Consider the following 23,067-nt stretch of genomic DNA (forward strand, 5'->3'; position numbering starts at 1 on the left):
AATTGGATTAAAACTGGGGAACATTTGTGGTCATGTTAAATAAACATCCACTGTCAGTAAGAGATGGGAAATGAACAGAGGTCCCCTGTGTAAAATTTTGACCTCTGAGGACTTTGTGGCTCTATAACAACATCTAATGCGGTTGTTTTTTTTGGGAGGACAGTCTCTCCAAACCAATTTGGGGCCCGATTCTCAGTTTTCCTTTTTTGGTGGCCAGCATCACCCTAGACCCTGTCCCTCATGTCTATTCCAGTCTGTAACTCAACTGGAGATGGACCCAGACACATCCATCAGGTCGAACCTGATGAATAGGCAGGAACGACGCTACGTTACAAACCACCACAGACATTCCACTCACCGAGACTGTTGATTCAGTCATACTCCTCATGGAGAGTGTTAACTCCTGAGGGGAGGGATCCTATTATGTAGCCCATAGGCTTGTGACATTCTTTCTCCCAGCTATTGTGAGAGCTTCTGTTTGGGCAAAGGTTTGCCAACAACTCTGTCATCATAACAGATAAACAGTTGCTATTTAGGAGTATGCTAATGGAGTGTAGCAGCACCAGTTTGGCTCTGTGCTTACAGCATTCTGCTATCAATCCCCTCCCTGCTGCTGCAGGTTCTTTGTTTTCCATTCCTCTCTTGCTCTTTGCCCACGATGAGACAAAACCCGTCCCAATTTACTTCATAGCAGGGCTTAAAACGAGTTCATACTTCTTATCGGTGTGATTAACAATGTGGTGAATGTTGCACCTCAGTTGTATTAAGGGTTATTGATAGGATTTACTTGTATCTTGGAGCAAGGGAGAATGCACACTGTTCAACTTTCAAACGTGCAGCTAATTGTTGCACGAATAAATAAACCTCTCTGTCCCGACCAATGCTGTGTAATTGTGGATCCATGGCTAGGATCATGCTGGGATGAGAGATGCAGGGTTTGTTAAACCATCTTTGGATTTCATAGTACTGATCACTGGAGAGAAATGAGTAAGGACAGCTCAACCCCTAATAAGTCTAGTTTTCATAGGTTTGAATAGGCTCAAACTGATTTGCTGAAAAAAACCATGTACACAATATTTACAGTGCATGGATCTTTGAAGATGAGTCATCAAGCCAAAAGAGCTCCACCCCAAGACTCCAGCTACATTCAGAGAACTAAGGTTATGATAATGTTACCATTACTATGGTAGGGTGTGTTATTTGTTATATTTAATTGTCAGCTCTAAAATTCAAGCTGGCAAAAAAGACCTATAGTTCCATTTATGCCATCTAGCGGCCGTGGTAATTATGAACCGGGGAAGTGACACAGTTCAGATGAAGTTAATATAAAATGACTTGATAAGGTGACTTGATAAGATGATTTTTGCCTCTTTTGGAGGGGGTAGGTTGGGTGGATGGATAGTGGACTTTGCTCCAGGAGACTGCTGTTTACTTCCCGTCTCCAACCACAAGTGTCATGTTTCCAACTGCGAGTCATTTTTTTAAAAACCATAACAATGTGGTGTTTACTGTTGCCATGATGACAAAGGTTACATGACTAATGAAGTATAAACCACCTTTCAGTGATCATGTTAACCCAAACCATGATTTCTCCCTAACCTTAACCATGTGATTTTTGTGCCACACCATAAAACATAATTATTTTTTAATAGTGATTTGTAATGGTTTTGGAAAGCAAGAGTGCATTACTACGGCCACTTGATGGTATAAACGTAACTATAGGTTGTTTTTGCCTGTCTGAATTTTAGACCTATATTGTCGGTTTTTTATGAGGATGTGTTAATTGTCCACATTTGATCTTTTGATTTCAGCATTTTATCAAACCACAAAGATCCTTCAAAAAGACAACTTGAGTTTTTCTGAACTGTCATTATCTGTGTGTAGTTTGATCTACATGCATATAGTTAATCTAATCATTTACCTCAGTATCCAAATGATTACATTTTGTTAGGAAACAGGCACCCCACTAAGTGAAATCTGATGCTCATTAGTGATGCATCTCTATGGTCTATTCTTCCTAAAGGTGCTGTACCTGATTTTCACCATCGTGCTCCTCTTCTGGGCATGCTTCCTGCCCTTCTGGATCTGGCAGCTGCTGGGTCAGTTCAACCCATCACTGTCCCTCTCCATCAAAGCCAAGCGCAACATCAACTACCTGACCACATGCCTGACGTACTCCAACAGTTGCATCAACCCATTCCTCTACACACTGCTCACCAAGAACTACAAGGAGTACTTGAGGAAGCACAAGCGGTCCTGGATGGCTGGCAGCTACTTCAGCAGGAGGAGTCGTTTTCAGCGTTCACCACGCAGGTCGCCGTCATCCAGCAGTCAACAGTGTACCGAAAGCTTTATGCTCACGCACACCGCCTCCCTGCGCGCACATAACAGCAGTTTGTGAGGTAGGAGCAGATATTTATGACTAATATTTCTCATTTTGTTCACCAAGGAGCAAAGTATGACAATTTCTAAACCACATCCTAAGACGTTCCCTTAATACAGCCCAGTGATACAGTAATTTTTTCATCTTTCTTCTAACAATTATGCCTTATAGCCTGAGAGCCACAGGATGTTTTAGACTGGTGCTTTCTATCAGAGGAAAGTCTTGAGATATACTATGTGATAACAGATGGCACTGATTTGCGGCCCTCTGAAAACATGTCTGTTTGGGCTTCCTATTTCCTGGTATGTAGCGTAAACACGTCCATATGGGACAACTGATGCCTCTTGATGTTTATGTATGGAACTGGGTGAGCTGGTGAAACATGTTCAGCAACAATAAATATTCAATTACATGGGAAATTCAGAAGGTTTAGGTCAGCAGCTTGATTCCTTTTAATAGAATGCACAAAGATCATTAATCAAAAATTATTTAACAATCTTCTATTTTTCTACACTTCCATAACAGCATGTCACTACCTGACACTATACTGCTGTGAATTAATCATAGGCCTACATCAAACCGTGTAAGTAACAGTGTAACTAAATAATCTATCCGCTTAGAAGATGATTAATTGTTTTTATATCAAAATCATGAATTGAAAGAGTGAGATTTGAAAGCCACAATTTTAGTTAGAACTGTAATGACTGACAATGTCTTAATAAGCTATACAAGTGAAAGTTAAATCTGGCAACAGTTGATTTCATTAGCTATAATGACAACTCTCACTAGCAAATTTTCTCAGCTGCAGATAATTACTGTTGAATCATCGCCTCATGCCAATTTTAAAGAGGATGTTAGCGGGTAGCTTGGTAGTTGCCATGTATAAATCAGTGAGAGCTGGTGGATGTAGAAACCTACTAGTTAAACTTTAAAGCACATCATAGCACAATTTTAAACGTTTCGCAGTAAAAACACTTCGAATCAGGGCCTCTGGGATTCATGGTTGTGACGCTCTCAGTCCTGTGAAACCTTTACATTAGCTTAAACAGCTACAGTGCAGAGCTTTCAACTGATGGGATTGTCAGTCCCATATCAAACATTTTCAGACTGTTATTAATAAATAGATGTCTTATTGATTCATGATTGTATTTGAGTATTGTTTAGTAATTTTAGGTGTACCACTAGAGTAATACCTTAATAAATGTGAGCTAATTGCTCTTTTTTCTATAGAAAGCTATGCAAGTATGCAAGCAGTACTTAGAAGTTGACTTCTTTAACTGACCCTGGGAGGATCTCAGCCACAAGCAACTGTATCATTTTATCTGCTTCTATTCATGTAGAAACAAGATAAATTTGTGTTTATGCTTCACACAATCATATCTTGTTTAATACTACATGGAGCATAAATAGAGGCCTGTAGTTTAATCAAAGAAAAGAATAACAATTTAAGTTTGCATGTGAGGAAAAATGCTTTTTGGGGTGAAGTTTAAAAGGGAGCTATTATGCTCATTTCCAGCTCTATATTTTTATTCTGGGACTCCACTAGAGTAGCTTTGCATGATTCGTAATTCAAAAAACTCCTTATTTATTATATACTGGCCCTTTATGCAGCCCCTCAGTTCAGCCTCTGTCTCTAATGGGCAGCTTTAGTTCCTGTCTCTTCAAGGCCTGCGGAGGGGCAGAGTCATGTTAAGTTACTGCTGATGAAAATCCAACATTTCCTGCTTTTGCTGCTTCATATTAACAGCTTTTAAATGACTAAATGATGGGAGACATTTATTGTGAAGAATTTATAGGATGAATTAGCAGAGCTTTGTTAGCAGCCGCTATTCTGCAATAAAAACATTTCTACACAACAACATATGGACATATTTGGAGCTCTTTGTTGAAGTAGTTTGAAATAATGTAGGATGGAAGAATACAAGCAGAAACAGCCACAGTGATGATGCGCTGCAGAAGACCAGCAGGTAAACAACTTATTTTCTTTGCCGTGTTGTGTAATGGAAAAACATTCACAGCGTGCCAGCATGACTCGAGTCATGGTTTGGCATGACCACCACCAAAACAATGGAAAATTGGCATAATGTTAGTGGAACCGAGCAGAACTAGCACGCTGTGCATGGAGCTGTTGACCATATAAAAAATCTGTCACTAGCTGACGTCAGTTCAGGCTGAAAGTAGAAAAAAATGTTGGAAATCAAGTGTTCAGAGCAGTCTGAAGCCGGTGCTTTTTGCTCACAGGGATTATTTCAACATATGTTTACCTCATTATTTGACACTTTGGCCACGTTTAATATGAACATCCAACATTGTAACATTATATATATGACAGAATATAAGGAAAAGCATTACAAGTCCCCTTTAAGCAATATGGTCAGAAAAATGGCAATTAAACAACTTCCTCAAATTGATGATTATTTTGTAACTCATACTGTACCCAAAGACCAAGAATTAACTTCCATGCTCATACATTAAACTGCATTGTCTTGTTAAATGCTTTTCTACCTTTCTACGACTGGTAAACTTTTCTGAATATTTCCAGTTTATAAACATAACTAAATACATTATTAATAGAACACTTCATTCTACATGCACAGTATCAAAGTGTAAAATCATGTAGCAATTGGATTTTCCAGCTTAACTTCCATCTCTCAATTATGTAGGATATTACCAAGATATTTTTATTGCCTTGAGAAAAGCTACAAAGTACTCTTTGACTGAAATATTATCCTTTATAGTTGTTATTTTACATGTGGAACTCTTCTCCCTAAGGTTTCCATTCCTTTTTATTTAACAATATGAATATTTGTCAGATTCTACTAGTTTTAAACTGTCAGAGGTTAAGTTTAACAATTCTGTTACTTTATTCAAGGACTGAATGTAGGCTCTTGTTTCAAATCTGTATAAAGTTTTATTATTTCTCAGCTCTGCACCATCACTGTGTGTCCCAATTTTTGCAACAGTATTTTGTATGCATTTGAAAGTATTTTGTGTGCATTTATGCATGTGTCTGCCATCACTGTCTCATATATTAAATAGGTTTTAGATGTTGGTCACAAATGTTCCTTGCAGAGGAAGCTGGTGGGATGAATCACAGTGCAGTGGAGGGGAACAGAGGGTGAAGAGCAGGACGAGGAGGGGAGGGGTGAGGTGGGGTGGGGTGGCTGGACTCACACAAACACACACGCACACACATTAACTTGCCACTTAGAGAGTATGGTTGCACAGCCATATATCTGTCATACAGTGAAAAAGCCCGCTGACATACAACACAGGATTTTTTGCTCTTTTGCAGATGTTAGTATCTGCTAAATAAATGATTAAATAAATAATTTTAGCACATGGATCATAACTAAGTCCAGATTGACACAGCAGGATATTATAGCTGAGTGTTTACCTTTTTTTCCCCCATAACTCTCCAATGAAACTAGCATATTTTATGTCCCACAATATCACTTTTCATTCTGATTCATCCCACAAGAGGGAAAAAAGAAGGAAAAATCCAATATTTACAATCCCGTCCGTAACTTTGCACTTGCGCTAATATATTGTTAGTGCTTTACCCTTGATTACTGGGTGGTGTGTTTCCAGGCTGCCTGCAGAGAGAGAGAGTAGCAGTGAGTCATATATTACTATCTGCCTTGGAATACAATGTGCTGAGTGACACCTACCATAATTCACAAGGGCAGAGAATATGGCTCCATATTTGTGCCTGCACACACACACACACACACACACACACAAAGGTGTGCACACAGTGTGTCTCCAAAACACTCACCACCAAACTCAGTCCAAGACTATGCGTGTATGTGTTTTTAGCCATACTAGCAGCAGTCAGTCCATCACTATGGCCCTGTTCACACCTGGCATTAAAATGCGTCTTGGGTGATCCAATCAAAAGTGCAGATGTGAATGCACCCAAGGCGCAGTTTCAGTGCAAAGGCCGAATGGCCAAAAACATTCTGTGACAGATGAACAGTTAGATCAAGTGAAAGATATATTTCTGAGTAGGACCCTCTTTTCAAAAAACGATCTCATATAAACCTGAATTGCTGTATAAAGTCCTGTTCATCAGCTACTCTGAAGGTCATTGCTCAGCCCAATCTTTCTTCTAAGCAATCACAATCCAATGTGCTTCGATTTAAACCAACAAGGGGGTAGCATCAAATCACTGTTTTAATTCATCAATAACAATATATAGTGCAAGGCTTTAATTATAATGACATAAACAATGTATCTACCCTCCACAGCATGATTTTACAGCTATCAGAAACTTGGCAACCCACCAGCTGGATAATCCTCTCATTTGATTTTATAGTGAGGGACATGAGAAGCAAAACAAGGAAGCCATAATATCAAACTGAGAGTCTGGATTGATTTCATATAATCCTGCTGTGGAATTGCAGCCACCATGGTTAAATGACCTGGGGAGACAGTGCAAAGATAGGACTGGTGTCTTTGAGCATGAAGCTATACTATAATTTGCTCTTTCTCTGCAAAGAAAAAAAGAGATATATTATCTCTGTATGATAGATAAATGTTTAGCTGACTAATAAAAATATGTAAAACCAGGCAAATCTTATCTATTTCTACTCCACATTTTATTCATTATTAAATTATTAATCCTGGGATAGCAGCAGCCACCCCTCCCTTCCTTGAAGGTCACCTCATGCTCCACTCTTGGTTCTGCTCACTTCTGGTGACTTTTGGAAAGTGGTGCACACAAAGGCTGGCTCAGGGGGACTGATTTTACCACAGCAACCTTTGGAAAATTACTTTTGGAATGAATTACCTATTGGAAAACTCAACGGCTCATGAAAATTGAGCAGTATGATATTTTACCTTCTTAAAATTATTTAAAACTTACACCTTTCTCTTTATTGGTTTCCACAAACGTCCTTTCAGTAATTGGAGGATTTTTGTGAAAGAGTCCCTTGATGGTGCATGAGCATAGGCGAAAACTTTCTATTGCCAAATTCTAGAGTGACCTGTAAATGTTTCCTCAATAAAAAGTTGCAGGCTAAACTCATGGGTCCACATAGTGACAGCTGCCTGGCAGGCTGTGAGGAAGTGCTCTAAGTCTTGATGCAGGCTGATAGCATCACATGCTTACTGCAACCCAAGCCACACCAGGAAGCAGCCACTGGACGCAGGAAATGGTAGGAACTGAGCATTTTTGCACTTACTGTGGAAAACACATTCTGTATAGTCTAGTTTTACAAGGTGGTGGTTTTATATTCACCACAGCAGCAAGGGCATATGGAATCTCCCCATCCACATGTTTAATTAATTCATACATGAAAAAGATGAATATTCTCCAAACACAGGTCTTAGATTGCCCTGAAATGTGCTGTTAAAGTGTCCCAGGAAATTAATTGGGATAAGAAGGACATTGGTTTAGTCTCTTTTGTATTGCCTGTTGTTCCCATCTATGGAAACTTTGTGCACCCATATCGGTTATCTATAAATAAAAAAGATTAAGGTTCACTGGGACAGTGTCTGGATAAAAAAAAACACCAGAGTCCAGGCTATTACACACTGTATAACATTCAAATAATCTGTGCCTCTGTGATTATGAATAATCCCTACTGTATGTTGCATGTCCTCAAAACATAGTAATATATCTTGCATTTTCATTGTCATAGTGACATATCTAAATGCTTACCCTTTTCCTCCCAGATAACGAGAGGAAATTACTTAGCAAAGGAAGTGGACATTTCAATCAAAGAAAAGATTTTCAAGTAATATTTCCTCTGTGTCAGCCTTGCTTCATTGGAAAAAAGTGAATAATTCATACAAAAATTTCTAAAAAAAACTACTACAATAGAAACACTTCTACATACCATATACATTATTTATTAATTTTAAACCGTTACCTTTCAGTATTTTATATGAATAAACGTTGATTGGATTGGCTTTAGGAATGGCAAGTTTTCACTTATTTAGTGAAATATCTCCACATCTACAAGATGGTTTGACACAAAATCTTTTACATCAAAACTAAAACGCAAATGTTCTCTAGTACACTGTGCTTTATTCACCATTTAAATGTTTTTGGCTATCTTAGCATATACAGATGGGTGATATATTAAAGGAAAAACTGATACAGGTCTGAATGCTTGATCTCTACAGTGAGGGGATCCGGGGGCTCTGTTATGCTGTGGTGGGCATTTTGCTGGCATGGTTTGGGTCCACTTGTCCCCTTAGAGGGAAGGGTCACTGCAAATCAATATAAAGTTATTCTGAGTGATGACCTTTATCCTATGATGAAACATTTCTATCCTGATGGGAGTGGTCTCTTCCAGTATGACAATGCCCCAATTCACAGGGCACGAGGGGTCACTGAATGGTTTGATGAGTATGAAAATGATGTGAATCATATACTATGGCCTTTACAGTCACCAGATCTCAATCCAACTGAACACCTATGGGAGATTTTATACGTGTTCATAGCCTGTGCATGTAGCTATGCAGAAATCTTGCCCCATTAATTCCATAAAGTTCAAAAGAGAGAGAGGCCTTGACCACTATTAAAACTGGCTATGAAATAATCATTCCCTCACAGACCAGACATGCTCCATCTTTAATTATAATTCCTTTAATCCATGTCTAGAGCTGCACATGTCAGCCCCACTTTAAAGCCCTCCTCATCTGTCACAGGCTATGGCAGAGCATGTTATAGAAATATTGATAGAGGACTCATTAACTTGGTTATCATATTATAGCCTTTTCCCATAGAACTTCCATCTCAGCTGCCAAATGAAATAGCAGTCAGACTAAGGGTCTCTTGGCTGAATAAAGCAGAGGTCACCTCTGTAAAGGTTATCCAGAGACACACATATACACACTAACTTTAGTGGACTATTGATCTCCAAGCCATATATCTGGAAGCTGATTACATTGACTTGGTTCATTTTGGGAATTGGAAATGGGAATTGCTGTTCTCCTCTCATCATAGGTGATAGGAAGCTTTGTCTATAATAGCTAAACGCTGTATTGTCTGGGAAAGTCCCCGCTGTGATCAATAAGCACCTTAGCTCACCCTCCACTGCTGTTCTACAAGATTATATAGAGACTGGGATTGATCGAGTGCCCCCTTATCTTAGCAGGGTTCAATTTAATGTTACAACCCTCATTCAGAAAGGTCTTAAGCTGATGAAACTTGGGCTTCTCTGATGATTTGATGCACATAAATGTATTACATATACTTTTTTTTTCTTGGGTCACACTCCTTTAGCCTCATTAGATTAGAGCACATAAATTTTAGCACTTGACTCTTTTACCTCTCAGATTCCAGTCAGACATCTCATGTGAATGGAGAATGAATGACAGTTTGTGCAGAGTTTAGCAAAGTAAGCAAGCAGGAGGAGATAAAAGTGTTAGTTATGAAACTCATAGACAGCAATTTCTTGAATTTTCTGCATCTCTACAACTCCCATATGGCTTATGCAGTGTATAGGCCTGCCTGTGCAGGGCATAAATTGTATACTTCCAGTTTCCAATTGCAATTATCCACCCAGTAGACCCAGTAGAACCACTTTTCCTACCCAGTAACCTTTGAGTAAGCTGCAGGGCCAGATTAACCCATTAGAGGGGCTGGGGGCAAAAATTTGTTATTAGGCATTGGGCCCCTATCAATGCTCCCCTACCTCCCATCCTCTATGCATTGTGTTCCCATCAAGTACAGTGCATACCATACAGGGCAGCTTTGTGATTTTCCCAAATACCAAAAACCACAAACAACATGCTGGTATACTACTCGGCTCCAAGTTCTTGAGTAGTTGGAGGCAAATTTTTAAACACACATTTATTTAGGAATATGCACAATGAGGGCATAATATAGACTAAGATAAGGTCTGAGGGTACAAGGAAAATCCCAGTATTTTTCATCCTGGGTCTTATTCTCAAAATTTTGTCCATTTTGACTAATGGGTCATGCTAACTTTGCACTTGCTACCTTCATTGTAGAGATTCAGGAGCCCAAGCCACCTTAAACTCTCTAAATAAAGTTCAATTTTACGGAAGTCATTTGAAATTATCGTCTCTGTGTCCAATCAAAAACAAACACAGAAATTAGCTCATTGGATTAGCTATTGCAGCTAACTGCATAGTGATCTATGTCTGGGGAAACACCTATCCAAACAAAGCTATCTATTCTTTTGCAGTAGCATTTATTAATCACCATTTCATACTTAGCATGATTCTATTTCAACAGAAGTAAAAACAGATGTTGCAAAGATATCCTGAAAGCGTTTGATTGCTTTGTAATGGTGTACAGAGAGCTGACCATTTGGTCCAGCCAACGTCGTTGATCAGACCAGTGAATTCATTTTTTATAGTTACACAGCTGGCCTAGATTTTCCAAGTCTGACATCAACTAGTACCACTGTTTTGCCACGTTCACCTCATATGGGAAAGATTCCCATATATTTACAAGCATTTACATCATCAGACAACTCAAGACAGTTGTATGATTACAAAGTCGGTTGAATGAGAGTTAAAATACTGATGTGAGGCATCCCTGTTTGCTAGATGTTCAGGTACTTCCATATTATGAATTGTCAAGTTGGATATATTGAAGCTTTAAGAAAGGTCAGCATTTTCCAGTCAAAATTACGACTGGGAAGTTGGCTGCTTACAAGTCAGAATCTCATAATTACAATGACTCCAGTATGACATGGATATGGCATTAGCAGCAAAGTTTTCCTCCTCAGAGCAGTGACAACAGGAACGTAACTGTTCCTTGAGGTATATTGTCTTGTGCGGTCACTTTGTCTTTCCATTTGATTTAGCTCCTTTATGTAAAATCAACTTTTTTTTGAAAAGCTTTAGGAGGCTCACATGACTTTTTCCATTGTCTCACATTGGGATGTTTAGCATGATGCTATAAGAATAAGACTCAGGTTGAACAATACCAGAATCTTCCTTTAAAACAATATAGCACCAGTACAAGACACACTGACACTGACACTCAGTAAACTTATGTCTTTTGGGATCCCCAGGGGCCTTGGGGTCTGGGAGCCCAGGGCAGTTGTCCATTTTCCTGGTTGATAATCCAGCCTTGGTAAAATGGTATCAATCACAAAAGATATGGCTGCTGTATAAGTGCACTGTACTGAATCCAGACTGTATGGAAAAACTTGCTGTAGTGTGACAGCATGGGTACAGTATGCCACACTACTGCAGAAGGAAAAACATATAAGTCCACTGGCTGCTGGCTCTTTTCCGAGAAAAAAAAAAGAAAAAAAAGAAAGAAGAGGGCTTAGGGACACGGTGGCTTAAGTGATAGCAAGCTATTCCTTGAGCACTTTAAGCCCTGGTTCTCTCATTGCATGCAAAATACCTACATGCCCTTAAGCACTTCAGGAGATGTTAGCGGCTGCTGCTATGAGGATTTGGTCCTTGGTTTGGACCGGGGCAAAATGAAGGCAAGCAGAGATAAGCATGGGGAGAGGAAGATAGAGAGGGTGAGAGTATGGTATAAATTTTAACAGAAAGATGAGGACAGGTGAGCTCTTTTTTTGATTTGTTCTGCTGATCTCATGTCATGAAAAAGAATGATGTAAAAGGAAGGGGAGAGAGGCAAAAAATAGATTCAGCGAGAAGACAAGAAAATAGATGAAATTTCTGTGTCAGTGAGGAATAGAAAAGCTGGCATTCTATACATAGATGAGAGACTTTTGAGTGATGAAGCTATAAGAAGAATATGGATTAGAATTGTGTGTAAGTATTGATGTGGGTGTCTGCGTGTGTTTGTGTGTGTATGTGTGCGTGCACGCGCTGAATGATGTGACTGACCCAGGACAGCTGTGTGTGTTTATAGTCCTCAGGTCCTCGGCTGCACACATGCTTGTAAATACTTATCCTCTGACCCTGGGCAAAAGTGTTTGGCATCTGCACACAATTTGGCATCCCAGACTAGGAGAGGGCATTAAAACACTTACACAAGCAACACTAAAATCAGTCCTGTGCTCATTCGTGTTAATCCACGTCTACTGCATTGAACACCTCTAAATCCTGCAGTTGGCTTGTTGTTGTTGTCTCCTTCATCTCCTGCTGTTTCCCTTTGTGCTCCTGTCCTCCTGTCATAATGGGAATGTTTGTGTTTCACCACAGAAGAAGAGGATGATATAGCTCAGTGGAAGGTGCTACAGAACGTTCCAATGCCAGAGGACCATGACAGAAATTTAGCATTTTAACCAATTTTTGCTTTCCATCGCTATCTATCACCGCTACACTGAATTTGTGACTTGAGCTGTGAAGATTCCCGCTGCAGCAGTGTCAATCATTGTGAATAATGATTGCGCCTCATAACAGCAGTAAATGCAACCATCAGTTTTTCATGCTCAGGCTTACAATCTGGGATGGATGCACCGTAGTCCTTTTCCCTGACAGTAAACGTTTGTAACATCCTCTTTTCTCCCAGGCCACTGGCCAAACAGTATGTTTCTGCAAATATTGGATATTCTGCAAATGTGCATCTGAAAATAGCACATTTGCTGTTTTTGATGCCACTTGGAGCCCCACGCACTATATGTATTTATTATTGTCCAAATTCAAAGTGTGAAACATATGCATTACATAGTGCCATTGTTAGCGGAACAAAACAAAGTGATGTCCATAGCATACACACTACTTTCTACTAAACATACCAAAAGATAATGCTTCAATAATAATAGCTTTATTTGCTTAACACTATCTAAATTTTGAAGTTACCATTGGATTAAAATAAGAGAACATAGTAAGGCTAAAACAAAAAAAAGTGACATTATACATAACTATAAGGAAATGAATTAAATGCAGAAATAAAGAACATAATTAAAATGTTGACAAGAAGGAAAGTGAGGGAAATAAAAAAGTGAAACTCTGAAGAACAGAACTTATTTAAAAGCCAGATTCTTCCTAAAATGCCCCAAGTGATCAGATTGTCTGGTAAAGTAGTACATAGTTTGAGGCCGCAGTAACTGCAGCTTTTTGTTTGTTCAATAAAAAGTTATTGAAGAGGGAATATAAAGCTCTCCATGCTAATGAGCTTACTAATGGTCAGTTAGCAAACCCGTTAGCGCATTAGCTTAGCTCGGTCATAAACGGGACAATGACACTCACAGTTTAAGACATAATTGTGTATATAGCAGGATCTATCACACCATAAGTAGTGTGCAAGTCAGTCATAGTCCAGGATGCAATTTACACAAGAACGATGTGGAAACTTGAAGCCTCCAGTGTACAAAAACTGAGAGTGGACTTTACAGTGAAGTAGGAGACATCTTGTGTTCAGCAGTTAAATATTCAAATTATTTGCATATTCATAGATTCTGTATTTTGCAATGAAGGAGAATAAGTAGAGTTATTGAGCTTTTCTCAGTAACACCATATCACACATAAATTATTATTCCAAGCAGAATATTTTATATATCTGGAGATGATCTTTAAATAAAAGTGAATGGTGCAACACATTTTGGAGTCTCCGTCCATTCAAAGATCAGCACTGTCAAGACATTTTTCATCATAGTGTGTCCAGGCCTTAAAACTCTAACAGCAGTGTTTTGTAGTCATCGTAAATGTGCAGCAGTGTTCAGTGTTCACAGAAATGAAAAGTACATTTAATGTGAAATTCTAGTATATAGTTAATTATTGAGTGTTTATAATGTAGGGAATAGTGAAGGAACGACTGATTTTAGATACAGCTTAGGCCTTTTTCATAGCTGACATACTGACTTGTCCAAGAAGAAAAAGCACAGGTGTAACTAATAGCATTAATGAAGGCTCCATGCTATTTAATTGTCCCCCTAAGCGTCCCTCTAGCGTGGCCCTAGAACAGGCATCCATGAATATGATACGACCATCACTAATGTTATTTAGTTACACCTGTGTTTTTTCTGCGAAGATATGTCAAAGTGTCTACCATGAAAAGAGGGCTGTGATGGCCTTGAAAGTAAACCCTACTGTAGAATTGTCGGAACACTTTTGGGAGACGGTGAAGCTTGTCCATGAGATATCAAATGGTTGGTACAGGACCACGATTTTGAAGTTTTACAGAGATCATGTCAAAATGAATGCATTATTTATCATGGAAAAGGATTCTTCTGAATCAAGTGCATTCGGCTGTAACGGCCTCCCCAAGGCCAGGCAGGGTTAAGACCTGACACCTTCATCCCTCACGTTTGATCATATGTCTGAGACCAGGAAGACTAAATGAGGAGGATGCATTATTTAAACTGTCCAGAAACCAAGTGTTCCCTGTTTACCTCTCCATAGTCCTGTGAATTCTTCTCACCCAGCTGCACCTTTTTTGTATCACTTTTTACTGTTTCTGTCTTCTCTCTGTCGTTGTCTCTATCTCTCTTTCGGTTCAGCTGCCTATCTTGTGTGTCTCCATCTCCCTGTTCAAACACAAAATCAATCAGGCTTATTGAAGGACAGGTTGAACAGGGGTACCAAAGAGCTCCACTCACACGTGAATTCCCGTTCTCATCACTGCTGGAGGGTTGAACCGGTATCCATGGGAACAAAGAGATCATCCATTACAGTAAACCAAGATGTATTTGCATTTGTTTGTGTGTGGCTGTTTGCGGAGGGACCTACACTCTGCCCAGGCTAATCTAAGGCAGTAAATCACGGTCATCTACTGGTCATAAAAAGCTGATACAATCAATAGGATGTCTGGATGCGTGCTCACAGAGAAGCTTTCTCTTTCTCTCTCTCTCTCTTTCTCTCTCTCTCTCTGTCTCTCGCCCACCTACACTGCATGGCCAAAATAATGTGGACACCAGAACAAAGCACACTGTAAAAAAAAAAAAAGTGGACTTAATTTCTTTAAAAATAAAGAATTACAATCTGTTAGGACTTGAAAAACAAAGTTTTGCCAACAAACCAAATTGGTAGGTATGTTATGTATTTATCTATACTTTTGTCATCCTGCTTTCCATTCTGTATTTCTATAATTTTGCTATCTGGGTTATTCTGTACACACTTGGGCTGTCACTTTCTCAAAAAGTCAAGTTCATAAGCATATATATATCCAGCAATGTCCATCCGTCAGCAGCCACAAGGAGCATCCTACCTTTCAGTATAGTTTTTATATTTTCCCATGTGGTGTCATACATCTGCTGTATTTCTGTTGAGATTGCACTATGTCAGACAAGGTTGTAGAGTTGACATTGCTCCGCTCGTTTGATGACTCTGCTGCCTCACTTGTGTGATAAGCTACCTGGTAAATCCTCAGATTTGTCATCATTGTAGAGTAAGGCAGCTGCTTTTTACAAAGTTGGCAAATAGCCTGACCTTTGTTGGTAATTTTGTCCCTGAAATACCTCCACACACTGCTTTTCATATGCTTCGGTGATGTGATTATCCAATCAGCACGGCTTTGCTCGCTAGTGTCCTCCATTTTTATTTATTAGTTTAGTTTACTGTTATGTCAAAGAGCATGCGATAGATCAGGCTTAATACCTTCTGCTGGATCATGGGACAAACTACTTCAAACAGTCTGTTGCACTTACAGATTTTGAATTAAAACAGGTCATTACAGTTTAAATACTTAATTTTTCCCCATGTTTGAAGCAAAGTTCGAATTTCAAATAAAAAGTGACAGCTCTAGTAGACACAATCTCTATTGCACATGTGTCCGATCTAGAAGAGGGATCCCTCCTCCCTTGCTCTTCCTGAGGTTTCTTCCATTTTTTCCCTCTTAAAAGTTTTTTTTTTAGGGAGTATTTCCTTATTCATATTGAGGGTCTTATGATAGAGGATGTTGTATTGCTGTGCAGATTGTAAAGCACCCTGAGTGAAATTTGTGATTTGTGATACTGGGCTATACAAATAAAATTTGACTTGACTTGGTCAACAAAAGATGCATAAACTATGTGTCTGCATAAAAAACATGCATATGCCATTTCCCAGACCAACTGTAGGGTATTTTTAAAAACAGGGTGTGCAGACCTCTAGAGTAATCCTAGACTGATGTGATATGGTGGAGATGAAAAAGGTGAAAGATGGAATCTGAATAATCAAACACTGTTTAGTTTGGTTAGCCAATTTCACTTTTGCAGGCTAAAACAACCTGTAAAATGCCAATTAAAGGCATATTTATGAACTTGATTTTGACTATATTTTTTTTTCAATCAGTCCTATTCTTTTTATTTACTTTGGATGCATCATTTTATGTCCTTGTGTTAATGTTCTTTTAATTTTATTCTTTATTGTGAATCACTTTGTAAAGTCTGTTTTGATATGAGTGATATAAACTAAATCATTGATTACCCTTCAGAGGTTTACTAATGGTTGTTGACTGTCAGTGATAGTTAAAAGGTACATATGATAAATTAGTGATAATGGGGCTATAAAGAGCTACAAACAGCTATAAACATATAATGATCGGGCATAATGACATAAGCACCTATGTGACACAAAATTCTATAAAATTCTGCTGGAGCAAACAGAACTATTGATATGCAAACAGGTGATTAAGGGTGTGTCTATGTCCATTTATGGTTAGCTGTGAGAGTGGAAATGAGACTGGTGCACAGCCGCCCAGTTCCACAATGATTGAGATTTATAAAACAGAACCACATGTACTCACAGTTTTATAATTCTGATGAAAAGAATGTGTATGCATATTTCAGTCTTTGTGTATAGTTTTAGTGAATCTAAACAGAATGTCATGCAGCTGGAATGCCAGAAAACCAAATGTCTGAGTTCATTCCATGTTTATTTTATACCATGCTCCTCTACACTGTAAAACTTTGTAAATATGTTAAATTAACTCATGTTTTTATCATGAACTAAATTTAAATGGAGGCAGATTAACTGAAGTCATATAGTTGTCATGTTCAGAACCATTTCAGAATTTAATCACAAATACAGTCAAGTAATGCAACATAATACATTGATAAAAGTCTGACTGATGATTAGCATATAATGTTGTTTAAATAAACTCCATTTTATTATCAGTTAAAATTCTCCAGAAATCCAGCTGTTTTGTAATTGTGAAACAGTTGTTATGTTTCTCCAGTTAGTGACATGCGGCCATACTTTCATGGAGGTGCAACGACCAGCGCAAGCAGCACTCAGACGATTTGGTATTTTCCTGACCTTGAAACTCGCTTTGCGTGTCTGTGTGGTATTTTGGTGACCAGCGCAGAGCACACAGCACACGTCTTAGATGTTGCCCTGAAGATAAACATCTCATAACCAAGTCTGTTTCTGGCGCACCGTCAATCAGCTGTTGCTTTGGTGATTTTATCAACAAGATTAAACATACAGATTAAAAATACTTGCTGCAGACGTGCTGCAACAACAGATTAATGCTTAAAATATAAATAATTGATTTCAATTAAACACTGAGGACAGAAAATAACGTTTAATGTTTTTAAAATAGGCAAGTCAGTTAATCAGTCTGCATCGATCTATAAATGAATGTGGGTGATTCTTACAGTATCTGTTATCCACAGCTGTTTATACTGTATGAGCTTCTCCTTCAGTTTCATTAAATCCCTGCAGCGTCTGAAGACAGCAGGACTGATGTGTTGATAAATCTGCAGCCTCTGAGAAATGCAGCACCAGAGCGCAGTGCCGTTACGCACGACCGTTCCCTGTGTTTATCTTCACTAAATTGCCTGAAATTGACACCAGGCTGTTACAGTATAACCACACACACTTCTACACACATCAGACTGGTTGGTTATAACTCTTTTCTATTCAGCTTTTTCATGAGGGAGACGTCGGGTTAGCAGCCATCAGCCACTTTTCCAACTTTCTTTTTAGCAAAAGTAGCATCTCATGTTTTATTCTTGACACACTGTGATGCAAACACTACAGTGCCCAACAAAGGCAAACACACTCCTACTTAAGAAAACACATGCAAATAGACAAAATACTAGCAAATTAAGGAAACATCTTAATCAATTTGACAACACATGTGCAGCATTTGGAAAACACGCTGCAAATACCACAACATACCACGACACAAACTCCTACCATAGTGAGGAAGATAACAAGCAACAACCTTATTTTCACCAAAACGAGCGTCCTCCGACTTGAATATTGTTTAAAGTTTCTTTTTTCATCGTTGAACTTTTTAGACAGTCCCTTTGCACTCGTCTCACAGCCGGCTGTACACAGAGAACAATGTTATTAGTCCAGCTCAGGGTACACCTGTTTTGGTAAAAATAAGGTTGTAGCTCGTTGTCTACCTCACTATGGTAGGAAAGAGGCCTTGTTTGTGTTTTAACAATGTTTCGCTTATGAGTTATTGACATGTTCATCACTCTTAAGTGTCCTCTGGAAACACTTCCATTTGTGTTCTTGTATTTGCAGCGTGTTTTCTAACTGCTGTGCATGTGTGGTCGTTTGCATGTGTTTTCTTAAGTTGCAGCACGTTTGCCCTTATCAGCCACCGTGGAACACTGTTGCATAACATTAATCACTAAACTATGTGACCATGTACGAAGTGAGATACATTAGAATTATTGCAGAAATAACATTGGTTCGATATAATCATATAAATGCAAAAGCATCAGTACCAAATCAATTTCTTTTTATTTCTATTGTGATTATAGTAACTAACTGATGAAAAAACTAATCCATCTGTCTTTGGATGCAGATTTGTGGTGATGCATGTTCATGGCACTCTGAACCATTCTTATTTTTATTCTTCATTTGGATCCCCATTAGCTGCCACTAAGGTAGCAGCTACTCTTTCTGGGGTCCAAACACAACAAAACAACATATAACAAGACATATAACACATGTAACAAGTCTCAATAACAACATGTTCAGGACAAGTAAAAGTCAAATAAAAAACCTAAACATCACAACTCATCAAATTGCATTCCATCCTAGTTGTTCAGGTCAGTTAATTCATGTTTCATGTAATTCAGTATTTTCTTAAAACTTGACTTACTGGATGCTTTAATGATCATAATTCATAACTTGTTGCACATTATGATGGCCCTATACATTGAAGATCTGCACACTGCATCTGTTCTGGGTTTTGGTTTAACCCCTATTAGCCTCCCTGGTATTGTGACTATGCTAATCTCTCACATAATTTATTTGTGAGTACAGACAACTTGGTTGTTTATTACAACAGGTATTCCTAAAGAAACCCACTAGATCACATGCCAACCTTTCCCCTACTATGAGCCATGAGAGACTGGCATGTACTCTGCCTCAATCCTAACGGCCAGGGCACTGCGAGCCTTGCAGCTTTATTCTGGGCTATTTGGAGCTCAGACAAATCTTTTTGGCTGCACCCTACAGACTCTTGTGCAGTAATCAAGGTGAGATAAAACTATCGAATGTGTCACAAGCACTCTAGAGGCAAGGGAAAGAGAAGAGGAACATCTTCATGCATGATATTCCTCTACTCATTTTCTTAACAATATTTTCAGTATGTTTCTCCCATGATAGCTGTCCATCGAGTGTGACACCAAGCAAAATTTCCTCTTGAATCTGAAGCCTCTGAGTGATAGGCACAGCTGATTATCATTATTAATGGCATATTTGGCCCTGAACAGCATTCTTTTTTCTTTTTTGCTACATTCAAAACAAGTCTATTCTCACATATCCAGTCAAGTAATAATTGCAGTTCAAATTGAAGTGTGTTCCTTAACTCAGTTATGGTATTTGATGCAAAATATATAGTTGTATCATCTGCAAATAGAGTAACATTGCACTCATCCAAAACATAAGGTATGTCATTGGTAAATATTGAAAAGTAGTCACCACACCCCCTGATCAATATTCACCTTCACTCAGCCCTTTTGCACGGTGCGCTGCTGCACATACATGAGCCAAAATAACAAGTGCACATGGAGATGCCCACATAGTCCGTGCACCCAAGACTTGCCACCTTGCACTTGTTGCACTTGCATGGTTAAAATAGGGCCCATGGTCTTCCCTCTGATCAAAATTAAAACAATGCAAACTATGATAAAACTCGGTATCTGCTTCGTACACACAAAGGTGTTGGATGAGGTTGAGGTCAGGACTCTTCAGTCCACTCAAGTTCTTCCATACCAAACTGGGAGAAACATTTCTTTATGGACCTGGCTTTGTATGTGGGGCATTGCCATGTGGGACAGGAAAGGGCCTTCCCAAAATTGTTGCTACAAATACCATCGTGTGTTGTAGCAGTAAGATTTTCCTTAACTGAAACTAAGGGGCCTAGCAGAAATCAGGAAAAACATCCCCAGAACCAAAGTAGACTGTATAGTGTATTCAGAAGTGAAAAAGAAAGTAAACATTAAAAGTTATTGAAATTCTAATGGCATTAAAAAACTGCCTTGTGTTTCAGTTTTTCATAGTGTCATGTGGCTCACCTTTACTATCACAACATGTGAAATCCTGCTTCCAGCAAGCTGTTGCAGTGTCTGATTACTCATTAGACGATTACAAAGCTGTTACTGAGGATTCTCAGTTTAATTGCTGCTCATATTCAAACCTGAACACACAGACAAGGAGCTAAAACAAATCAAGCTTGCACCAATGAATACACTAAGCTAGACAGTCATTCCTACGAGTTAAAGATAAGGTTGTAAACAACAGACTTCTCTTTTAAAGACCCAGATCTTAAATTTAATTTGCTTTGTGCTCTCAAGTGTTTACTGATGCTTTTGCAAAGAGATTGTTTTCAACTGTTCAGAGGATTTAAACAAGCGCTCAGACAAACAGAAAACTGCAGCTGAACAGTAAAAAAGGATAGGATAAGAACAAAAGCAGTGCAGTATAAAACAGACAGTTAATGCAACATGAAGCAATTACATTTCTGAGTGTAAATATGGAGAAAAACACTGCAGTTCTGCCTGACCAAATACCAAATGTATTTCTAATAACAGTAGCACACACTTGGCCTATTTCACTTGTCTGAAAGATAACAGTAAAGATAAATGCAGGTAAAGTTAGGTTAGGGACAGTATGAAAGTTATCAGGGTGGGGAGGGGGACAGAACCTTATGTTTCACTTTTTAAAAAAGCAAAAACCCCACACAGCTCAAGAGAGGCCTGCTTTTGACTTCCCTCCACCCAATACCTCAAAATAATATATCAGTACAATTCAATTCACCAATCAATAACAAGGAGGCAAAGAATAAAGCATTTAAGATGGTAGACCCTGACCTTAATCTTAACATTTAACCTCAAAAGTATTTTTTATTATTCATATTATTTTTTGTTAATTTGATCTTCCCCTTTTCTGAACGCCCTTTTCGTTCCCTAATTTTCATACAGTCCCTTACTGGAATGAGTTACCAATTGCTGTTCTCTCTTATCCACTTCTACTTTTTTTGCATTTTATGTTTCCATGTTCTGTCTTTGTCCCTTGTCTCTCTTATTGACCTCCATCCTCCAGTTCAGTGATGTGTTCATACCTCGGAGACAGAATACAAATTGCTCTGTCACCTTAAGTCAGCAAATAAAGGGGTCAAGTGATCCATTACCTGGAAACTTCCAACAAGTCCAATATGTACTGAGCTTAAAAGTGGAAACATGTACACTTAAGGTTTAATGAGATGTTGCTGCTTTTATTAAAGGCACTACAGCCACTGTATGTATATGGTCAGATTTCCCTGTCATTGGCAGTGGTTGGTATTGGTCCAGAGCCAAAGCGTGGACAGCTACTAACAAATTTACCTTGTTAGAATCATGTTGGACAGAGTTTTACAGCAGCCTGGAAACCTTTAGGCATGCTGCTGTTTGAAACGTAGCACAGAGACCTTGGGCCATGCTGACTCAATAACATCATTTAGTATTTGCTGACAATACACAGAGGCCGCATCCTGGTCCTCCTGGACTCATCTGGAATGCCTTTTTTGGTTTGAAATCTGCAAGCAAAATCATTCCTGAGCACGTTATTCTGATGGAAGTTTCCATTTGAAAAAGATCTATTCCCTACTATCCAGATATTCAGTTCATAATAACATGACACAAAATGGGACATTTAAATTTGATATTAAAACAGATATAAAACAGGTAATGAAATGGCGATATGAAAATGTCAAAATAGAAACGAAAACATTTAAATTCACAATTTGAATCAGTAAAATGGAAAATTATCTGAAACTCTACATAACCTTTTTCTTTTTCATTCTTTTTTTTTTGTATCAAGTGCTGGCTTGATTTGACTCCAGATTATCATCACCATCACCAGGCCTCAATACACTAAAGCAATCATGAATGTACCCTTGATATATACTGTATATTATATATAGTGGAGTCATTTTCCCTCAGTCTGATTCTGTGGATATGGTTTAACTGGGAAAAAATGACTTGTCTGTGTAGCAAAGTGTATTTGATTCATTGTTTATTTTCACAGAGAATTACAGCATAGGGTAACAGCTCGATCACTATTATTCTAAATCACAAAGAAAGCTCTCCATTGAACTTTATAAGGTAATACAAGTGCTTTGTTAACTTCTATCAAAAGGCTTTCGAACAATAAAAAATAAATGGTAAGCATGTGTTGGTTTAAACACTCCAAACTAGAAATACAACACAAGGACTAGCATATTGTTTGTAGTTGTTCTGTCTTATCTCATTTCTCTTGGCTCTGTATTAATTTTTGTATTGCAATTACCAGTTTTAGTGTTTTTGTTGTATTGCCACACAACTACAGTATTTCAGTCAACAAGCCCATGTGACATAGATTATTATGTGAATTAAGAATATGTATTGTGTTGATCTATG

At 38.5% G+C, this 23,067-nt stretch overlaps 1 protein-coding gene across 1 annotated transcript in view; it reads left to right on the forward strand.

The window, feature by feature from the left end:
* The window catches only part of LOC137171982 (urotensin-2 receptor), a 61,785-nt gene that overhangs the window by 3,632 nt on the left and 35,086 nt on the right, over nucleotides 1-23,067 (forward strand). Inside the window, exon 3 of the mRNA XM_067576221.1 lies at nucleotides 2,024-2,402. Within this exon, the coding sequence (XP_067432322.1) occupies nucleotides 2,024-2,401 (378 nt within the window). The 3' untranslated portion in view covers nucleotide 2,402. The remainder of the gene's footprint in view (nucleotides 1-2,023; nucleotides 2,403-23,067) is intronic.

Source organism: Thunnus thynnus, chromosome 20 (assembly GCF_963924715.1).
Source record: "Thunnus thynnus chromosome 20, fThuThy2.1, whole genome shotgun sequence".
NCBI classification, from domain to species: Eukaryota; Metazoa; Chordata; class Actinopteri; order Scombriformes; family Scombridae; genus Thunnus; species Thunnus thynnus.